This window comes from Pseudopodoces humilis, chromosome 1, assembly GCF_049639895.1.
Source record: "Pseudopodoces humilis isolate 2021_Gansu_Grassland_sample_001 chromosome 1, ASM4963989v1, whole genome shotgun sequence".
NCBI classification, from domain to species: Eukaryota; Metazoa; Chordata; class Aves; order Passeriformes; family Paridae; genus Pseudopodoces; species Pseudopodoces humilis.
In genome coordinates, this window is record NC_142200.1 from 106811744 (window position 1) to 106834523 (window position 22780).

A 22780-nucleotide genomic window follows, 5' to 3' on the forward strand; every position below is an offset into this window, starting at 1 on the left:
GCTATCCTTATTAAGAAATGGGGAGGGAGTGCACGTGTACTCCCCTCTACAGAGGCGTCAGTTTGCACACTTGAAACACAGCGATGTCTCTTTTCCCAACACCACCTCCAGCTCTCATAAAAATATATTTAAAATTAAAAGGATCTGGAGAGGGGAAAAAAAGCATCTTAAGTGATGTAACTTGCAAAATGCTTGGACATCCTTCAGCTGGAAGGCTGTGTAGAATTACACTATTCATGTTACAAAATTCACCCCGAGTGTAACTCGGGGCAGCTTTTTTGTCTCCGACCACAGATCTGCAATAAAACATTCAGAGAATGGCTGAGGTTCAAGACTTGCAGTATCATTTACATTAACCATTTTCTGAAACATTGAATAAAATGTGATAAAAAAAACTCCCTGTGATAAGTCTAAGGTACTTTAAAGGTCTTTTTCTCCCTTCAGTTTTCTTTATTTCTATGTTTTTACAAGCAGCTTTGCATGGCAAAGAGTGGATCACAGCTACTGTAAAGCTGATGTCAGGTTAGTATTTGCCTCACACAGAATAATTCTGCTGAAGTGATAAAAGACAATATGTACACTCATTGTCACTTCTTGGCTCTACTACTGTGTAGCACCATTACAACCTACCTAAACCATTCCTTAAGGTACTGAAAAAATCCTAACCCTTCAAAATACAAACCTTGGGCAAATTTTAGGGGACAACTTTTTTTTTTAACGACCTGCCTGCTTGTTACACTGCTTGCTATAGCAGTGGCTACACATACCTGAAACACACAGTTCTGTTGCAGTCATCTTTAATGTATTTATATGTATAACCTCTAGCAGAAGGACTGTAGAGATTTGGGGACTTTAAATACTCCATATACTTTAATGTGATCATGTGAGCGGTAATATGTTCTGTCTTGTATCTACTGCTCTCCTTCAGCAAAAGACTTCCTTCCCTTTTCCCCACCAAACACATTATAGTCAAGAGAAAATTCTTTATCTGGTATTATAAAATTGAAACAGAAAATTCAGAAAGTGTTGCTTGATTAAGAGCTAAGTAACTCCTGGATTATTATAGTAACTTCTGCCATAAAGTTTGTTCAAAACAATCCTTACCATTTGCAGATGAAATATCAGCTTCTTAAAAATCAGCTTCTTCCTTTGACTTTTTCCATCTGTTGTCTTTTCCTATCATGCCAAATAAACACCTCTTACTCTTTGCTGGGCCATCCAATTGATGTAGGGAGGGAATCCACTGGTTTCAACACCTGGTGATGCAACTTGTATCCATGCCTTATCTGTAATCCTCTGCTTTTCCTTGTGAAGGATCATTATTGATAGCCACTATGCTTTTCCAGCTGAATTATCAAACTCTTAAAGATCAACTTAGTTTCCCAATTACCTTGGCCATGTCCCTTCTCCTTAGCCACAGTGAGATGCTTTGGCTGGGTTACTACTGAACCAGTTGGCAAAAGGGATAGGTAGAGCACTAGGGAGCAAGGAGATCGTAGCATATCCTGAGTTGGAAGGAACTCACTGGGATCATCAAAGCCCAACCCTTGGCCCCGTACAGGACACCAAGAGTCACACCATGTGTGTGAGAGCATTGTCCAAACACTTCTTGAACTCTTGTCAGGCTTGGTGCTGTGACCGCCTCCTGGGAAAGTCTGTTCCAGTGCCCAACCACCCTCTGGGTGAGGAACCTTTTCCTGATATCCAACCTAAACTGTCCCTGACTCAGCTTCAGGCTGCTCCCTCGAGTCCTGTCGCTGGTCAACGAAGAGAATAGTTCAGTGCCTGCCCCCCTGCTTCCCCTTGTGAGGCAGCTGTAGACAAATCTTGGTTTAAAATATGAATTGGGAACTTGGGACCATGTTGCATTTATAGTAAAATCTAACCATACTTTATTCAAGGAATAGTAAGTTGATTTGAAGGAAGATTTCCACCTCATGCTGCTCTCATTTGTGCTGCACTGAAGACAGCCCCATATGCATTCTAGAACATGGCAGCTGGCTTACAGAAGTGAAACACATGCAAACAGAATTACATGGAAAGTACACCAGTCACTCTGGAAAACAGACTCAAGCCCTTCCCAGGTAACAGCATCAACTGCTGCTTCTGCACTTCCTAGGTGCCAGCAATTACCCGTATTGAGAGCACCTCAAATTTGCTTATTTGCATTTAACTGTATTGAACAAGCTTGCTTTATGTTTAGTAACATTTTGAAAGCCTCTTAGCCAAGAGGATGGCTCTACCAGAACAATAAAAAAAAAACCCAACTCTTTTCTTTATATACAAACTGACAAGATTGCAAAATCAATTAAAAACAGTTTTGAATATTTAATAAAAAGTCATCCTAGAAATCCAACTTTTGGTCGCGAAGTCCCCAAATTCTCTTCTTCATCCAAAATCTTCTGAAGGGCTATGTGAAGTGACTTGCCTACTCTTTGTCCTGTCTGCAAAGCAAAGAAAGCAAAACAAACCTGAGACATATGCTTATTTACAGGAAGACAATTCTTATGGAACACTTCCTTTTGACAAATATTTTCTCTTTGATGATTCATATACACCAGCTGGTATCATAAAATATGCTTTTAATTTAGAAAAATAATGGTGGTGAAAGTTTCATTTTAAATTGATTAAGTTTTGGAAAAATGTACACACAAAGGCAGTGCTCTCATTCATCAGAGAAGCATTCCACAATCATTAGTACCAGATCTGCACATCACTGGATCACTCAGGAATACAAATTAAATTCACATCAGGCACAAGCACATATTCAATTTAGCCAGCACAAAGAGCATGAAGCAATGTTCTAGCTGCCAGAGGACAAGAGACACCTAACCACCAAAGAAGCCTACTAAGAGAAAGTTAAGTAGACTCTTCTGAATGTGCTCAGAATCAGTAGAGTGAATTTAGACCAGCTGAACACCTTGTCCTGTGGCCAGAGAAGCCCAAAATGCACACTGGCTGCACCACCAAATCACTCTGTGGGCAGATCCTTCATAAAATGTGTAATTCTGTCCTGTCCAAGGACCTTAAAGGAGTTAACAGAATGTTTTCTTTTCAGAAATAAACTCCAGCAGTGAAAACCAAACAGGATTAGCTCCATTGCTGACCTCCACTCATCCCACATGCCCAAGTATACTGTGCAAGGTATAGGGCAGAGAAACATTGGGCAGTGGTGAAATAAAGATCTTCAGGCAGTGGTGCCCATTGGAGCTTTCCCAGGGTCTCTGTAAATCCCCAATTCCACCCATCCCTAGAGAGCCAAAGGCAGATTATATTAAAATGAGTTTATTGGCTCCTGATCTATGCAGCAATGCCTAGGCCTGCCACACAGCTGACACAAAACTCTGTTTCACCTCCTGAAACCACGCACAAGCCTGAAAATAAGCTACATTTTAAACTGAAGAGCCAGGCACCAGAATACGGCCAGTGGTACCGAAGGAAATTTGGGAAGAGCTTTGTTGCAGGAGGGTAGCTGTAAATCATAGACACCATGAGTCATGCTACATAAATAGGGACCACAAGAACAAGAACTGTTACAGCTCTGCACTGGGACAAAGATCACTGCAGCAGTCCAGAGGGCTGATACACCTTCTTCTCCTCAAATGTAGGACAGCATCACTGATCCCAGGTCAAAGTGAGTGGGAACTGTGCAGAACCAAATCATTTGGGAACAGAGGTGTCAGACATAGGTTACCTAGCTCCTCCACTGGGCATTCCCAGGCCTTTTTGTTTTTCTTGATATCCTAATCAGGATGTTAAGGCGGAACCAAACAGATTATGTCTGACCTTACAGAAAACATTTGGGTTTTTTTGTGATCAGCTTTATCTCTCGCTCCTGCAGAGGAATTAGAGATAACACCTCTCTACCCGGGTAAGGGGTATAAAAGGCATATTTGAAAGCAAATAAAAAGCCCACTGGAACCACTGGGATTAGTACTCTGGATGGACATCATGACACAGTCAAGTGCCACATACTCAGTAATTCTTGCTTGAGACCAACTGTTGTCAAACTTGGCTTCCAACTCCGACAAGCATTCCTCACTAGAGCCATGCAGAAATTAGCCCTGTGTCTCCAGGAAACAGAGCCAGCTTGAAGTATCTCATTTTCATTCTTACTTTCAAGTTCAAAACCCACTTCTGTCTCATGCTCAAGGCCAAACTCAAGCATGAGAATTTACACTGGAGAACAGATTTAAGAGCCTGAAGAAGGGTTTAAAATAGATATTATATGAATGTGGACAATATCCGGACATTAGTATTTTTATGAAGTAGGGACAGATTGTAAACTCAATAAGGAAGCGAAGAAAAACAACAGTAAAATGAGAACAGCAAGCCTATCATAAAACAAATGAGTTGTGCTAGAACACAATGCACCACCAATTCCAAACACCATCTCTACTCTTATAGGGACTTTACCATGTTAAAAGCTTTGCTCTTTCAGTCTTTGAAAGAAACAATAAAAGACTGATCATGTTCTTTAAAAATACCCTCAAAGTTTCTCAGCTGAAGCTTTACTGTCTTACAGCTATGAAGTACTTGCCTGAAACTAAAGTTAAGTACCACACATTTCAGGTATCTAGAAGTTTTAGACAGTGTCCACTCACATTAGAATCTGTTTCAAAGAAACTGCCTGTGACCTTCACAAAGTCCCTTGTGCACCAAATCAAAGCAGCAAGGTCTCTGCTCTAAAAGTCCTTACTGAAGCCTTCTGTACGCCCAAGCTCCAGTTCATCCAGTATCATCCAAGACAGTCAACTGCTCAACATTCCTTACCTCCATCATTTCAAAAATACTCTCAGGATCCAGGCTACCTTTCCCCACCTTCTTCATAGAAGTGATGGCACCTTTACTGGTCACTGAAATAAGCAAGCTTGCCAAAGAACAGGCTTCTTCCTGTAGGGTAGCATCCACCACGTGCCTATATCCAATCTGCAAGTTAGTGACAAAACAATGCATTAGTTTGCAGTTCTCAAAGCTCCCCCATTGAGAAATCAAACTGTGAGTGGTGGCTTTGTTACTTATCTACAGCCTCCCATCCTAAAATCAAGCGGCCTCTGGAAACAGAGACTGACTTGATAGCACAGGATTTAAACAGCCTCTGAGCTCAGACTATGGGTACATAAACAACAGAGGTGAGATAAGCTTGTCACCGTTTCATTCTGTTTTCCTTTCTACCATACTTTCATCTGTATGAAACTCCATATTCACCTTTCCCTGCAACTCTAAGTACAGACTTTGCTCCCCTCTACCTGAAAATTACACATGGCAAGACTCAGGTGAGTCCTCTTTTCAGCAATGGCCCCTCTACAATTTATGTAATTTGCTTAGAAGAAATGCCAAGCAAACTTTTAGGTACCTAAGCCAATCACTAACACTTGCAATGGAAAATGCAGCATCCATAAAATCAACTGTGTTAGCTGTGTGCTATATATGGAAGACAAAAACTTGTTTGAATGGAAAGGGATGGTATTGCACCCATGAAAATGGATGCAACAAATACTGTCCTCAGCAACAAATACTCAGCATATAACTCCAGGCAGATCACACAATCTCCAGTCCTGAACACAGTGACCTCTCATTTTAACATATTGACATATCAGCTGCTCTGGATCTTCAGCAAGGAGCAGATGAAAAGTAATAAACAACTCCTCTGCTTGCAAGAAGAGGCATTTTAAGAATGCATCAAGTAGAAACCTGTAAGTCAGAGGTGCAAAAGAACCCATTATTCAGTAAAAGTTCTTAATTAGGAGGCCAAAGACAAACAAATATATACGTAGTGGACACTGACCATTTCTGTAACTCCAATATTACCTCTAGGGAAAAAAATAAATGGCAGGTGAAATTATCAGAAACTGGAGTTGTTAGGCAGAAAGTCAGAAATTTGTCATGCTTACTTTGCTTAGTGTGACAATACAGGGCACCTCATCTACGTTGACTCGAATACAATCATAAGGGTCATCAGACAGCTCAATCTCTTTGGTGCCTTCTTCATCCTCCAGAACACGCACTTTGGGTATTCTGTGGAAACAAAAGGTGCAGAGTCAATGCCAGAACAGATAACAAATACAGCTGTTATACAGACACAATTCCAGGAAGTCCCTGTTCTTCCAAATGAGGCAAAATGTTTAGAAGAACAGTACAGAATGTGATCGAAGTACTAACAACTCACTCCCTGAGACTACAAAGAAAACACTGTAAGTGGGAAGATATTTAGGATAAGATCACCATATTTACATCATCCAAACAGTTAAAATGTGAGCTATTTTTTACACTACTACACGGGGAGAAATATGTTTGGATCTTGCACAAATCAGTTCTGAACAATTCTTTATATGTACAGGAATGTCACAGATGTACAGGAGACAGATTACCAAGACTGAATCCTTTTGTTCTATGGCTCCCAACCTTGACAACAGTAAAGTTGTCAGGATTACATCAGTTGCATTGCTTGGCAAAGGTGTGGCATCAGTAGCAAACAGAAGTAATAAAGCTGTTCAGGTAAGAATAGCACCAACTAAAGAGATTTGGGGTGAAATGGTGACATTAGTAAAACTCTTTCTCTAGTAAGATGAGAAAATTGGCAAGATACTCTACTGTTCTAAGGGCAGATATACAAGAAATATATAACATATCAGGATGAAGCAGTGGTGAAAACCCAGGCAGAAATCCAAGAAATGTTTTCTTCTCAGTTGTGAATGATGAGCTCTCTCACAAATGAGCTAGACAGGCTCCTTATCAGTCGTACATACACTGTAGTTGTGATAGCCGCTAATGGAAGTTTTATGGGATGATTTAAGGCAGTTTCCTTAGCATAATGAATAAAGTAATTTAAAACAATTTAGCAGAAGATAGTATCTCAGGCTGCCAAGAATGTCAACATCTTATACATGTTCATTTATCCATTTTAGTGCCTGCTAGGATGGAGTACTGACTGAGACTTGGCATTACTGGCCAGTAAAACACACAGAGAGTAACACGCAGTAAAACACACTACTCTCTCTTTCACACATTTGCACCTGAAAATAAAATATTTCAAGATGTCCCAAGACAGCGAACTTCAGTAACCACAATCTGGTTTTATGTTAGTGCTTTTAGAGTAGCATTGTGTTTTATAACTAAAGTCTGGAGGTTACATTCTTTTATGCCCTCTGTAACAAATCTCTTCTTTTAAAAAAGGAGGAAATGGGGACTGATTTAATGAACATTTCCCCCCACCAACACAAAGTGATTTTGCTTTATCCCTGGAAGAGTATTTTAGTTATTTGTGGCTAAAAGTCGTAGTGGCAAGTACTTCAAAATAGCTAACCCTGCTCCAGTGACAACAAATTCCCTACAAGCACACTGGCCTGAGCCAACCCAAAACTAAGACTTTAAGCAGAACAATTGTGATGTGCGCTTTTTCCGGAAATGAAACTCCAAGTGTTTTCCAACTCATTAGAAATGCATCAAAGCCTATTTTCAAGTTTAAAATATTCCATTAGAAGTTGATGTAATAAAGTCACAAGGTGACTAACCCTCAAGCTACACAGGACAATGGACAACACTGGACAACAGCCTAGTCAAGCAAGAGGTATACGTGCCAGAGGAGTGTTTAAAAAACAAAGCAAGATTTTAGGAAAATCTATGAGATTAAGCAATTTTTAACTCCAACCTAAAATTGCTTTGAAACCAGAGTAGTGTTTGGTCTGCAAGAAAAAGTTGCCAGAATTAATATCTGAAAAATGCCTGCAAGGAGCTTTTTTGGCCAAGAACAGATGAGAGAGGTGTAAATTAGAAATACTGAAAAGGCAAAAAGATCAGACACAAGCATCACAGTTGCATAAAAAGGGGGTATATGGACACAAAAACTGTGCAAAGTGAATGCAGTACAAAGCTTTTCCAGAGCACTGTAGATCTCCTCTCCCTGTTTGTGAAGATTTATTTTAAGAAATAGCTGTACCTGTTTACTTTGCAACTATTTTGATTTTTCTATTTTGATTCCTGCAACTAATCAGGGCAGAGATCTGTACAGCAAGGCTCAGTCATGTAACAAACAGTGCTCTTTTCTGTGTGTGCAGATCCAGATTTCACAAATGCAAAACTAGTCCCACCCTTCCAAGCAGGCATCAGTTCTGCCTATACCATGCTGTGCAGCAAAAACCTCGGTATTTGCAAGGCTGTTGTGTTATAAACTTTGTAATTTTTGTAACTTACCCATTTTCTTCAGCCTTGGTTTCAAGTAGGCACATTCCACAGGACCAAGTTTAATGTCCTGACACAGTTGCTAACTGCAAATTTTGCAGTATCTACTTCCATCATTAATAAATTGATCCTTAAACATCTGGGAGACATGCTGAAGGAAATCTGGTATCTGCTATCTTGTACACATGATCTTCATTGTAGTTTTTAGAACTCAATGAACAAAACAAAACTGAGAGGAGTAAATGTTCCCCCTAAACCAGTTCTATTGTCACTGCTCCATGCCTGAAGGGGAGAGAACAAGTCAAGTCAGGCATTCAAAGGATTTTAATCCCGTAAGTCTTGCGCAAAATTCCTTAAGTTGTGATGTTGGATTTACTTAGCGCTAAAGCAAAATGTGTCTGCAGATATTACAAAAATACTCAGAGCAAGATTTTAAATTGAAGCTGAAGTTTTCAAATGCCTATCTGAATATCTAAAGTTTTTTAGCTTCAAAGAAACAACAGCAACTTGAGCTCCCTGCTCTTTGTTCCAATGCTCTAGTCAAGGCTGGCAAAGATCTGAAAACATTTAGAACAAAAACCTGGTTGTAAACAAAGTAGGAAAAGCAAGTAAGAGTCAAAGAGGGACAGATGTCAAACACAGTTCAGAACACTTAATCTGAAGCAATCTTCAAACTGACATCTTGTCCTGTTTGGAGAATAATATTTTATGGAGAACAGGCAGCTACTCTTAAACAACCTTGTGTCAATCCAAAGAAAACCCAGTAGCTACAAAGGGAAGGGGAGAGTAATAGTGAACGAGGACAGCAGGTTGTCACTTTGAATTTCACCTCTTGACCTTCTGAGCTTGTATGAGATGAGCTGTACTAGCATTCCCTGCTCAAATCAATTAGGGTTTTCAAAGGTATAAAATCAACAGGCTGTGTCATGCTGTACCACATTTCAAAATGATACATGACCCGCGATGTTTGCCCACAGTTTAAAGATTATATAAAGGACACAGCTGTCAGAGAAATAAAATTAAGTAAGAAACATTAAAACAATTACACCCTCCAACGTGTTGTCCATGTTCCCATAGCAACAGATTTTCTTTCATTCACTTATTTAATTCATTACTTTTTATATGATCATCTCTCTCTTCTGGTCAAAGTAAGAAAAAAGCCCTAGTTATCTTATAAATAAAGTATGAGCTGTGGATCTGCAAAGCAACTCACATGGTAGCAACTGTTTGAACTATATGACTTTTGCATCCTGGCAACTCACACACAGAATTACAGGCATTTCTTCTTTTTACTGTATTGCCAACTCCTTTGTGAGCCATTACAATTCTAAAAGTATTTCTTAATGTTATAAAAACAATCTACTGTTAAAAGTTACTGCTGAGAACTTGATTAACATGAGAAATTTCTCAGCAACACATACAATTTCTAGTCTCAGATGGATAAGTCTCCCCTTATCCCTTTGAAAGTGTTTATAACCTGATATACTGCCTGTCTTCAAAAATATATTTTCCTCTTCTTTCTGTGCATACTTTTCCAGATCTAGTACTGTGCCTTTGATTCCCTGTTAAGTAAGCCAGAACTACACTAATGACTTTAGCAGTTCTCTAATTTAATGCTGAAGAACAATTTGAGATCCACTTTTAAAACATTTGTTTGTAGAAGACTAGGTTTTGCACCTCTACCAGCTATTTTTGCCATGTAAATTATTTAGCAAAGCTATTCACTAGGTTGTTTTTCTCAAGGGTGCTACAAAACTCTGTACTCCCTTTCACCTACAGATAAGCAAAGATAAAAGCAATAGAAAAAATAGTAGTAAATCTCATTAAAAACATGCACAGAAGACTTGCATCATTCATTCTACTAGATTTTACTTTTCCATTCTTTGAATTAAGATGCATGGGGCAAAGTTCTTTTATAGACACATTGTTTCCCACCCCCCACAATCTCTCACTATCACAGTTTTCCTCTTAATTTTAAAAAGAAATCTAGGCTGACAGTTAATGAGAACAAAATCAAGAGTGGAAAATCAGGGCTAGTTACAAATCAGTAGTCACACTGACAGAGGGCTTCTTATTCAGGAAGATCACATACCAGTAAATCTTATTTCAAACCCACAAGGCATCGACACCAAGGCCTCCAACTACCTGCTACAAACCCACAGGGTCAAGACTATTTTTTCTGGATCTGGCTACAACAGAAGTTATATTGTGAGCATGATTGTGCATAAGAGGTAATATGACACCTGATCATTAGAAACTGATTTAAAATAACATTAGTTCATGTTACTTGCATGCAAATGACTGCCTTATATCTGCGTGCAAATTGTCTTGGGTACTTCTTATTTAAATAATTAAGCATTAAAAATGCTTTGCTCACAGAGAGTACTTCTCTTCCACTTCCCATGCCACTTCCACCCACGTGAAATAAGATCTGTGCTTTACCTTGTGTTAAAGAGAGCTGCTTTCACTGCGATAGAGATTGCATCAAAGATGTTCCCACCACATTCTAATAACTGGGGAGGAAAAGAAGAATCTCTTTAAAAGAAAATCAGGCTAAGGTCCTTTAAATGAAGCCTTTATTTTATTTAAATCTACTTGAAAAGGAAGAAAATTAATTACCAGAACAGGTTTTTAAAAAACAAAGTTGTCTTTAAAGCCTGTCTATGAAAAGAAACAGATAGGAAATTAAGATTTCAGCTAACTGTATTATACATGCAAAATAGAAGAGTTAATGCACTTCATAATAAAATTAATGATAAAATTTAATAATAGAAGCTGAAATGAAACCACCACTGTTCTTATTATCTTGTGCTAAGGTTCTGAACTAGTCTATGACCAGAATACCCTTTATAAACCCATCACATTAATTCTTCAGTGTTAAATTAAGCCAATCAATTTTCTATATTTCATTTCAAAGAGGAGCCTTTTTTTAAACATCAGATGGACAAAACCAACTGGGAGAACTGCTTTCACAGAAGAAACACACACTGCCACCGAGAACATGGTGTGGAAAGCTAGTTATATAAGGTGTAGATATGAAGGCACATCATGATTTATTCTCTTTATGGGAAAGAGTCATCGTCAGGTTTGTCTCGTGGCTGAAAGTGATCTGAGGAGAGCCTGATGTCAAAGTCTATTTCAAATGAGTGTTATCAACAAGTGAAGTGTGTGGAGGGAGCCTAGCTCAGCTTCTTCCCATGAAGATCAGGAGAACAACAGTCAAAGGGAAAAGCAGCACTGCATACAAGGTAACAAGGGAGGGGTCCCAAAACCACTAATACCTTCTGCAGGCTGCCAGGCAAGTCAGGGATGTGTCTGTCCATAGCTACTGTCACTTCTCTGACAAGCTCAGCTCTCAGCTGCCACTACTATTTCCTGAGAACACACACATATACTAGACCTTTGGAACTACTTCAGCAAGAACATATGGATGCTTCTCTGTTACATCAACGTATGCTGTATGACGAGAGCAAAACACCTTTTGCAATCCTGATTGCATTGATTGTTCTTCAAAATTTATTTAAAAATAAGATAAACTCTTGCACAGGGAGAATATCATAAATGAGATATTCTGTAAAGACAGTTACTTTTTATGAAGACAGACTGAATAGTGTAAAAAGAATGACAAAAAGTTGGGATAAAAAGCTAAATACAAAGGTGATCATATTACTTCTTTGCAAACAGCTGCTGGATACAGAGAGATTAACTTGCCCTTTTCAGTCATTATTGGATTTTACTTGGTAACACAATAAGCCCCACAATATCTTTGTTATTAAAACACAATAATGGGATGTGCCTGCACTGTTGCTAGGCTTGTGTTCAGGCTGCTGTTCTAAAGCCTTATCTGTACTACAGTGGCTCCTAGAGGCAAGGAACACTGCCTGCACAGAGCATGGTGCAACAATTCCTCCACAAAGAAATCAACACTTTTCTCAGCTGAAGCACCTTGTACTGACACCACCCCCCCACCCCATTTATTTAGTTATTTTTAGGACTAAGAAAGCCTGCACAACTGTGAGTTATGGGAAGCAGAGAGGTCTTGTCTGCTTTTAATTTACTGATATGCAAGTGAAAAAGTTATAGGAAAGATAACACATTGTAGACCTCACCTTATTCAGAGAAGCTTTTCCTCCAAAAAAGAGATTCCTAACTGCTCTTTAATCAGACTGGGGGCAGGAGGGAATACAGAAAACATGAGGAAGTCCTGGAAGGTGCTCAATAGCGAATTGCAAAAATTTCAAGAGAACCTAATGCACCCTGTCCTCCTGACACACAGTCGGCTGTGACTGGGTAGGGAATGATAAGAGATTGCACAATTTGATTCTCCTTGCTTAGCCCAGCAGGCTGCTGGGGCAAATTATGGGGAGAAGGCTATACATGTATATCAATACCCACTCAAAAATGCCTAAAACCTTACTTCTGACATCAATAGCTTGCTTAGAAAAGGAAAGAAATTGAGGGAAACACAGAGCGGGTGAGAACAGGCCTTTGTGGTACTGCATGTTGATAAGCTACTATTGGAACACCTTCCATTATTAAGAAAGAGTGCATATACTCTGAAAGGTCAAGGTATATATTCTCAGCCTTTAACACATGTATCTCAATTTGTCCGTATGTCTGCATCTTTGTGGGGTGCATGGTCGAAGTTATTTTTTTCCAGTCTGACTGTACAGAATTATAGCACGTCCCAAGTACACTGACCACTTGAAAATATCTGAGAGATATTTTTAATTGATAAAGCTGCATGACTGCAAGACACGCTATTTTTTCTTTTGAGGCTGCATGTGTTAGATTTTGTTTACACACAGGAGCTGAATATACATGCTGCAATCGAAGTGCATGTGGCTAAATTGTGTAGCAATGGAGTATTCCAAGCTCGTAACACTCTTTCTGGATCTTTGTCTTTTGGAATGAGAGACTTCCAGACAAGTACCTTCACACCTGATTGCAAGGTACCGGTATTTTCAGCCTTACCACAGATTTCAGGCTTATTTTCCTTCCAATTTAACTATGCAACACAAACACCAGTGTAAATAATTTCCAGGAATTCTGAAGGAAAGCATCACCCAAAGGACTCTCTGTGAGTGTTGTCTTTATACTCAGAATCTGTCTCCCTCAAATGACTAATAATGTGAGTTGCTCCTCACATTAGCCCAAGTGTCATCCTTACACCACACCCGATAAAAAGTAGAATTCTATAGGAACGATTCAGCAACAGCAGCTTCAGGAAAATCTGTAGGTGTCAAATACCTACATTAGGTATACACTATCACATGTAATATACATGTCTACAGTTTAGAAAAGGAAATATTACAAATATGTCAAAAATGTGAAAATACAGAGGCCTGAAGTAGAAAAAAAAAAGGTGGGGTGGAACAGAATAAGAGAGAAATGTTTACAGTATCTTGTTCTAGCTGTACCAACAGCTCTTCAATGGCTCACACACAAAATCCCTGCAGAACATAACATTAAAAAGACTCATCAAGTTTAGAGTTGTAATTATGAACCTGCAACGGATTCTTTATTGGCACTGTAAAAAGAGCTAAATGTAAAATTTCTCACATAACATAGGCCTGATGTTCATAATTCTGATACAACTAGCAGCATGAAACACAGAGACTGTTTTTCTCTGTGACTGTGGACAACCAACAAATCTGTCCAGGAAGAATCAGATAACAACCAGCTATATCTTAAACAAAAGCTATACAGAACAGTGTATATATATATAATTTACACACATATATATACACACAGAAGCAGACAGCTTTATGCAAGTTGTTGTTTGTGCAGTGCCTATGCAATGTTAAGCAGCATGTTGCTTAAATAAGCACAGCATTTAATATTCTGTATCTCTGCTTGTAATTACCTAGTAACTAAAGGCCCCAGTGTGATTTCTCAGAACTAACACTTCATTCTCCATTAAACCACACCAAGCTGCAATAAGCCAGTGGCTCAGGCTGTTAAAGCACTCAGCAGAGGTACATATTCCATCATTTTGTAGCTGGACTCTTTTCACGTTTATTTAGGTGTCAGTCTAAATGGTCCTGTTTTGCTCAACAAAACCCTGTATTTAATTTTCTGGCCATACAGCTTAACATTTTGCACATTATTTCACAGACCCTAATGGATTGCTGTAGGATCCCTTACCATATTTTCATTTCCAAATTTAACAAACAGAAATTCAACTCTGGACCAATAAGAATTGGAAATAACATTCAGGAGAGTCTGACTTGCAGACTCCTACTGAAATTCCCATGACACAATGCTTTAAATGTGGCATATTTTGGAAATTGAGCTGCTGCATGCATCAGATTTGTACGCATAAAATTCAGTTTCCATTACTGTCATGGGAACAAATGTTCAGTTTATCTTCTACATTAAATACACGTATACAACTTTCATCAAAAAGCACCTAGGCTAAACCTAGCTTTTGCTAAAAAAGTTTCTATTTTACTTTAGTGAATTAGGAGTGATAAGAGTACAAAGAACCAGACAGATGGACACTTCTGTTAGGGCTAACATACACCCATGATAACTTACATTTACTTGAACAATATATTTGCTGTTACATCTAGCTTGGAATAGAAGTTTACCCTTCTTTAGTGGCAATTTCCTTGTCAATATAAGATCACTGATTTTTACCTGAGACAGATTCAGAGTATTCAATGTTTTATTAGTTCTGCAGTGGAAAAGAAGCATCAAGAAGGGTAAAAAAAGAGCAAGCTGAAATTAGTGATTAACTACTATTCACAAGAAAACTGCCATCCATCCTGTGATACATTATATCACATTATGAGAAGCTTTATTTTTAATAAGAAAATACAGAAGGTTATGCTAAGTCAGTCTCTGCCTTAGAAACATTTTGCTGAATCTTAGTTTTAATTTCTGTACTTACCAATACGTCCACATAGAGAACCCAGCAGTGCTCCTTGGGATTAATACAAAGGGATTTCAAGTCTATACTGTTCTCACAGCTGAATACTCTGTACAGTGTATTTGCTATATCTGTGCCAAGTTCTTCTCCTCCCCGGCCTTCCAACTCAGGAGAATTTGAAGAACTAGACAAAGAAAGAAAAGAATACTTTCACTTTTGAAGCAGAAAATACCCAAATAATATTTCTTAAATATAAAGCATTAGAAGTCTCTAAGGATTTATCTGTACAATAAGCATCCTATCTGAAAAGGAATGATTTCCATTTTGCATAAGAGGTATTGAAGCAGATAATATACTGACATTTTGTTACAAATGCTAACTAAATCCCACTACTATCTTCAGTTCCCCAATTGTAATTAAAGTAGTATTTGGTGAATTCTCTCAGATACTATTTCTTAAGTACTGTCACCTTCTATCACCTCAACTCTTTAAAAAAAACAAAAGAAGTGGGATATGTGTACTAAGTTCACAACAGCTACCAAGACAGCCTAGTAAGAGTTGAATGTTGAATTATTAAAAGAGTGGCTATGAAGAGAAAGATATGATGATATGACAAGCAGAACACTAATTTTTTATAAGTAACATGACTGCCTGACCTTAATTGGTAATTTCTTTACTGAGTGTATTGTCTGCTATCAAGCCCCTTAAAGAAAGCATGTCATTACTCTCTGCAGCTTATGGAGAACTGCAACTGAACAACATCTTCTCCTGAAGGGATCTCACAAAGTCTGTGGTTTTCACTTCCCTGATTTCAGTGTAACAAACTATTTATGAGCAGTCACGCAAGAAAGTCTTGGGTGCTGGGGCCTTGTACACAGCTAAGAAACTTCTAATAATAAAAGAAAACAGGCCTACAAAAAAAGGCAAAAAAACCCAACCCAAACAAACAAAAGCAAAACCAAAGTAACCAAACAAAAACCACCCAAAACCAAAGAAAAAAATGCCTTGCCTCCAAAGAACAACAAAATAGAGTAGAAATGTCTAGAGATGCATATACAGCAAAATAATGAGCTAAGATTCCAAACCCAGACTCTGGTTTATAGAGAGGGCAAGAACATCCTCAAGCAGTGGACCTGAAACAGAATTGCAAATCATGTTTTAAAATAAACCAGTCAGGCCTCCACCAAACTACTTTCTCATTAGAGAACATATCAAAGGAAGTAGTTACACCAAAGTAGTTTTGGTCCGTTCAAAATCTGTAGTGGCCACGCCCTGTACTCTCCTGGTGGGGCACCTCACAGGGCAAATTTCTCATGTATGTTCTGTGTCTATATGATGATACAAAACCTCAGCACACCAGGAATATGAATATACAGCAGAAAACTAAGTCTTGGAATATAGTCCCTTCACCTTTAAAAAAAAACAAAACCAAAGAGCTAAAGATTCCCATTATCAAGGTGTGACTTAAACCATCAAGTGAGCTGTGCCAACAGTACTGCAGAATCTATAAGCTTACACATAATTATCTACTATTATCCTTACCTCACAGTAATTCTCCCAACTTGTTGTTTGCAGAGTTGATGAAAACTCAGAATGTCAGGAAGAACTACTGGATTTTACAGAAGTTATTTGCTGCTACTAGAAACAGACAGTACTACACATGCTTAAAAATACAAAGAAACATTACTGGCAATTAAGCACTGATCTAGTCTTCCAAACTGTATTTGCCACGTGAATAAGCATTGCAAGTATGACACACAATATTATTCAAGGTTATTAGACACCAATTCTATGAGATAGGAACTTTTCTAAGTATAACTCAGTGCTGAGGCAGGTCTTCAGATTGTATTAAACAAGCTTTTATCCATGGAAACAGCTTTTATGCAAGCTAACAAGATCACTGTTTAAGCCATAGTTATGCAAGCATTATAATCCCAATGGCAAGTTGCAAGAATTATACAAACTTCAATCTATGCCTCATCATTATTTCTAAGCACAAAGTTATATCCAATGTTGTATTTTTTGATTACAAGTGGATGCTCTCTTTGACAGTAAGTAGAAAGAACCTAAGACTCAATTGGAATATCACTGTGCATTTCACTGCATCTTAATTCCATTATTATTTTAACACTTCATTTCCTTGCAGTCAAAGTGAAATAAAGAAGCAGGGTTAGCAGAATATTATTGTAACTATTTGGTAAATACTGCCACCTAATGCCTACAGACTATTGCAGGAACTTTATACTGGGCAAAATTTGGAAAGGGGTTGTCTTAACAGGCTAGAAAATGACAAAAAAACTTGGCTTATGGAGCACAGAAAGAACTTAGTAGTGGTACAGAATTTCTACGCCCAAGCAGCAGGTAACTTTCAAGGCTATCAAAACTATTTCAGTGTCACATTGCCTAACAATCTAAGATTCCTCCTGAAGCATAACGATGCTTCTAATGATCAGTGTTGAATTTCAAAACTCCTCTGTTGCCAGTCAAAATCTGTTGCAACAGTTAAACATTTCCCACCTATTGCTCAGGCCACTAATATACTGTAATCTACAGATGGTCAGATCTGGACAAATATATTCCTTGCTTCCCTAATTCCACAAACAAAATCTGATGCATTCAAGGAATTCAGATGTCTGCTTTTCTTGTTGTTTCTACTTCTTACAGTTTGAAAGCAATAAATCAGATCAGCCACAAAACTCAAATGTGAGAAAAGCAGACACAGCAGTCTTTCAACATCAAGGGCCAGGATGAATTCCTTCTCCAGTGATGACAGGCCATAGGAATACCACACAGGACATAGACTTGTTTTATGATAATTAATTTCTAGGATCACAAATCAGTGCCCCAAAAATCAACCCTTCCAGAGATTTGCATTAAAGTCTGTCTCAAAATGGTACTAAGTGTGCCCCTCAGCACACTTTCAGGTAAAGGACTCAGAGCAGAATAAAGAGAAGTTTGGAGCAGAGAATTATACACATGATCCAGCAAATGATTATTTTAATCAGTAAAAGAAACCATGAAAGTTTTGGAAAGTAAGCATTTTAAGACAGTAATCACTGCAGTCTGAGGTTTTATTATTAGCTTCAACAATATGAAAGCCAAATAGAACACTCAGGAACTTCACCAGTAGATTCAGGCCATTGAATTATGCTCAGTTACTACCACCCAGTGGCAGTCTGGAAAAGCATCAGGGTACTGACAGCAGCTCATTCCCCTTGACAGACAACAAGCTGCCTCTTCACTTTTTGTCTTCTGTGTCTTTCTGGAAGCTAAAGGACACCTTTCCCTGTGCCACAAGCAAGTGACAATTAACTGCACTCTTCCAAATCTCAGGCCCTTGGATCCTCTTGTCACAGAAATTAAAGATTACCTATTTCCTGAACTGACTAGATTCAACTCACACAATATTGATGGACATCTCCCTCCCATCCCATAAAGCAGAGATTACAGAAAATACAACCTAACAATCTAATGAGTTGAAGTTTTTCTAATATCTATTTACATACACAGGAAGCATCACAGAATTGCCACATGTTCACAGACCACTTTTTTTAGGAAGGAAATGTTTCTGCTGTCAGTGGACTGTCTTCATATAGAGACAACCAGAAAAAAAAAAAAACAAAACAATAAACACATACTATTTAATACACTTCATGCATGAGTTCTAACAGCAGGACCACATTCAAGACCATCTTCCCAGCTGATATTTTTTGAACAGCAATTGTAAACAAACTATCAATTCACAGGTAAGTGCTTTCCTTCAAAGCTTAAGTTTCCACAGTTAACTAGAACATACTGATGCACAGAGACAGTCTTAGATAAGGCTGCACAATGTGACATAGCAATGTTAAGGGAGATACAGATAATTAGGCCAGAAAGATTATTAGATATACACTTAGTACCTCTCACACCTTTAGATATTTTTAATGGTATACTGATTTAATGTCAGAATAGCAACATTTTTTTGTTTTTAATAAGAATGAAAAGAGATGTCACATGCAAAGCAGCCAACTTGACAATGCCAAGGCTTTTATGAGAGGTTCCCCAAAGCACTTTAAATCACAAAGAACAGTTTTGGGTTAGTCTGCCAGACACGGATACTGTAGTCTCAGGCTGCAGACAGTCTAGACTGAGATGTCACTGTGCTATCTTAGAGCAACCTGAAAACAAGTGTTCCCAGTTTTCTTCTAGCTTCTTCCATAACTGAAACACTATAAAGACTGTAAGGATAAACAACAGTCCATCTGTAGCAAAATGCAAGAAATCTGATTAAAAACAAACACCATTTTAGTTAATGCAAGATGTATTTACTGATAAATATATAACTAAAATTTATAATTAGTTTTTGCATCTGGAGTTTACACTGGGGGTTTTTCTTTTTTTAAACAAAAAAAAAGTTTTGTACTAAACACACTTCAAAGTTTTTCCACTGCTTTCACAGACAAAGTAAACCTTTAAGTACAGTTAAAGTACAGTCTGCATTGGTCAATTCTTTTCTTCCAAGTTACTTTTTTTGAAAGAGGTTTTTCTCTATTTTTATCATGGCAAAATCAACAGCTGACATTTTTTAGTCATTAAGTCCAGTTCCAAGCATGTGTACATGAACCATTACTCTTTTCCAGCTGCAGTGATGCTATGCAATTTGGGATTGTTTTATTTAACCTGTTTTCATTCTTTAAGTCCTGCAGATTTGCTTCTCATGGCTTTGCAGGACCAGCAAAAAATTTCTCAACATTCACTGTTGTCGAAACAGTAAAATAACTTATTCCTATTACTCAAACCTAGAGGAGGTTAGTGGAATGAAGGCATAAATTTCTGAAGAATGGCAAGACCTGAATAGTCATTTATTCCTAATATTAGATCGATTTCATTCTTTTCTAGTATACTAACCAGTCAACAAAAAATTCCAGGTAACCTTCATCTGGTTTCTCCAACTTCGGTGTCCCCATTTCAGCTTTTATGCCTACCAAGATATCAGTTTCTCCCTATTAAAACAAAAACACATCACACAACTGGAATTATAATTACAGAACTATTTGTTTAATTTAAATGTCTACGTTAAGCTGACATTTCTACCTTTCAGTTACTGGATCATTCTATCAGAGTGAACTTAAAATAACATTTTTTTTTAGAAACAAAAGGCTTTAGAAGGACAATATTAAGTGCAAGAAGATTCTTCAAATAATTACCATACTTATTACCTTTTTCTAGGTTAAAAAGATACTTACTATCCAAGACTACTTCTGTCATTTTGGTTCTATAAACAGCTTTCTGTAGAACCTTCATAATGGTGCACAGTACATTTGTCTTCTTCACAGTCACCACATCAGAAGTAGTTTTGCTTCATTTGAAAGGAGTAGGAATTTTTGCCCCCTCCCCTCCCAGGAACTGGGCACAACAGCAACTTCAGTTTCGAACACTAAATATTAGATTTGCTCAGACTGAAGGCTGTCCAGGCACTTTACAGTAAATCCAGCTCAAGCCAGCCTGAACTAATTATATATCCTGACATTATTTCCATATCACATGGTTTCACTTGCTGCTATACAAATACATGCTATTACACACACACACACACACACCTACCTACAAATAGCCTCAGATTAACTAGTCACATGAACAAGCAATTTCATCAGCAAGGTACCCAATGTCTAAGAAATTTACCTACCAGCTTTACTCTTGCAGATCCACTTGTGTTTGATACAACATCTGTTTCTACTTCTGCACATCTGTAGTCTTCACAGCCTCGACCATCTACACGAAGGTCTTCCTAAGTATGACAATCAATATATTGCACTTAAGGGAATCAGTAATGAAAAGTAAAAACAAAACAAAATGAATAAACAAAAAAAACTCACCACAAACCAAAAACTCTGTGACTTTAAAGTTTTCTCCTCCTATACCAAACTCAGCAGTAAAGAGGATATAGAAGCACCAGCTTGTAGCTTCACCATGGAATACAAAAGAACCAACTATACTTTTTTACTTGTATCTTTTATTTACAGCTTGCAACAAGCAATCTGCAGGCAGGTATGAATTGCACCAAATCCCTCTAATTCCCAAAAGAAAGCTTCAGATTTCAAAACTGTAAAGGTCGTGACTTTAAATGGTACTTTACCTAGTACAACCCAGATCTTTCCTGGGATAGGCAAGTTTTACATCAGTAATTAAGACCCTGGCAGACAAAAATTACATACCAGCCTTCCAAATGCTTTGATCTGTCTGTATTCCACAAATGCATAATACACATCCTCTGATACTACATGGCTTGTTCCCATAAAAACAGGTTGTTTTTCAGTAAATTTCAGTGAGAATACAGTTCTTCTATCTTTGGGGCTTCTCCTCACACACCCTTCACTCTTCCTCCTTTGTCCACTCATGTTCCTTCACTAAGTTACAGACTAAAACTCTGTCCAATGGCAATAACTTGACGAAGAGCCACGGAAGAGCAAGGAAAGAGGAGTAAATGGGGACAGAAGGACATTAAACTCTTAGAGAGCATCCCAAGGAGAGCAATGAAGACGGTGAAGGGCCCTGAGGAGAAGTCTTTTGAGGAGATGCTGAGATCACCTGGTCTGTTCAGCCTGGAAGAGATTGAGGGCCTCACTGCAGTCTGCAGCTTCCTCACGAGAGGAAGAGGAGGGGGCAGGCACTGATCTCTTCCCTGTGGTGACAGGACAGGACAACGACAGGACCCAAGGAAATGGCCTGAAGTTGTGTCAGGGGAGGTTTAGGTTGGACATTGGGAAAAGGTTTTGACCCAGGGGATGGTCGGGCACTGGAACGGGCTCCCCAAGAAAGTGGTCACAACAGCAAGCCTGGCAAAGTTCAAGAAGCATTTGGACAATGCTCTTGAGAGGAATGACAGGTTTGTCTTTACAAACAAGCTGGTAAGATGAAACTATCACTGAGAGATAACAGAAACAATGGGAGGGATTCCACTGAAGGATGGAAGAGACATTGAGGAAACACCACGAATTCCACAAGAGTTAAGAATTAAGAAGGGATCATGCATTGGGGTGGGGGGGGGGGGGTATCCCAAGTATCAGGTGTTCCGGGAAATCTGTACCTTCCAAGTACCTCAGCCTATGGGAAAGAGAGAAGGGACAAGCGGCCGGGAATTAGGATAAAAAGGAGGCTGCGCCCTCCAAAAATTTAAGAGACCTCAGGAGAATGCCCCATGGCCTCTCCCTTTATTGGAATAAAGTAAAAGGACTCCTCTGTCTCCTTTTTGGACATAAACCTCTGGTGTTTGTGGTTTAATTTTCCTGACACTCTCGAGCACATGGTGTGATTCTTGGGGTGCCCTGTGCAGGGTTAGGAGTCGGACTTTGACGATCCTTGTGGGCTCCTTCCAACTCAGCATATTGTGGGATTCTGTGAAAACAAATCCACGTCCACAGGCTCCCAGCCTGCTTCCCGTTCCGATGCTCGGTGTGCTCCGATGATTACTACTCCAGAGGTTCACCACCACACACAGCGGTGGAGAGCTCCCTCCCTTCAGCCTCCCTCCCCAGCGCCACTCGCTCCCCGCCGCCGGTACCTGCACGCCGTGCACGATGTACAGCTTCTCCGCCTCGCTCAGCACCACAGACGCCATTCCCGCCGCCTCCCGGCCGCAGCTGCGCAGTGCCCCGCTTCCTCCCTGCCTTCCTGCCCGCCTTCCTGCTTTCCTGCCTTCCTGCCCGCCTTCCTGCTTTCCTGCCTTCCTGCCCGCCTTCCTGC

The 22780-nt window shown here is 38.9% G+C and overlaps 1 protein-coding gene across 1 annotated transcript; it reads right to left on the bottom strand.

Annotated features, from left to right (window-relative positions):
• Positions 1-2304: 2304 nt before the first annotated feature.
• On the bottom strand, positions 2305-22756 carry EXOSC7 (exosome component 7). Its single transcript, XM_005519039.3, has 8 exons — positions 22599-22756; positions 20724-20825; positions 19946-20040; positions 15077-15239; positions 10624-10694; positions 5895-6018; positions 4774-4929; positions 2305-2444 (listed from the first exon to the last, which is right to left on the bottom strand). The coding sequence occupies exons 1-8, from the start codon at positions 22653-22655 to the stop codon at positions 2340-2342; spliced, it is 873 nt and encodes a 290-aa protein (XP_005519096.1). The 5' UTR covers positions 22656-22756; the 3' UTR covers positions 2305-2339.
• Positions 22757-22780: the final 24 nt, after the last annotated feature.

Excerpts from the sequence above, each read along its gene's own strand:
- EXOSC7 (XM_005519039.3), bottom strand. The coding sequence starts at position 22,655 with ATGGCGTCTGTGGTGCTGAGCGAGGCGGAGAAGCTGTACATCGTGCAC. Across the intron at positions 20,041-20,723 it reads GATCTGCAAGAGTAAAGCTG|GGAGAAACTGATATCTTGGT; the intron begins GTAGGTAAATTT and ends TTGTTTTAATAG. Across the intron at positions 2,445-4,773 it reads GTATTTTTGAAATGATGGAG|ACAGGACAAAGAGTAGGCAA; the intron begins GTAAGGAATGTT and ends TTTGCTTTGCAG.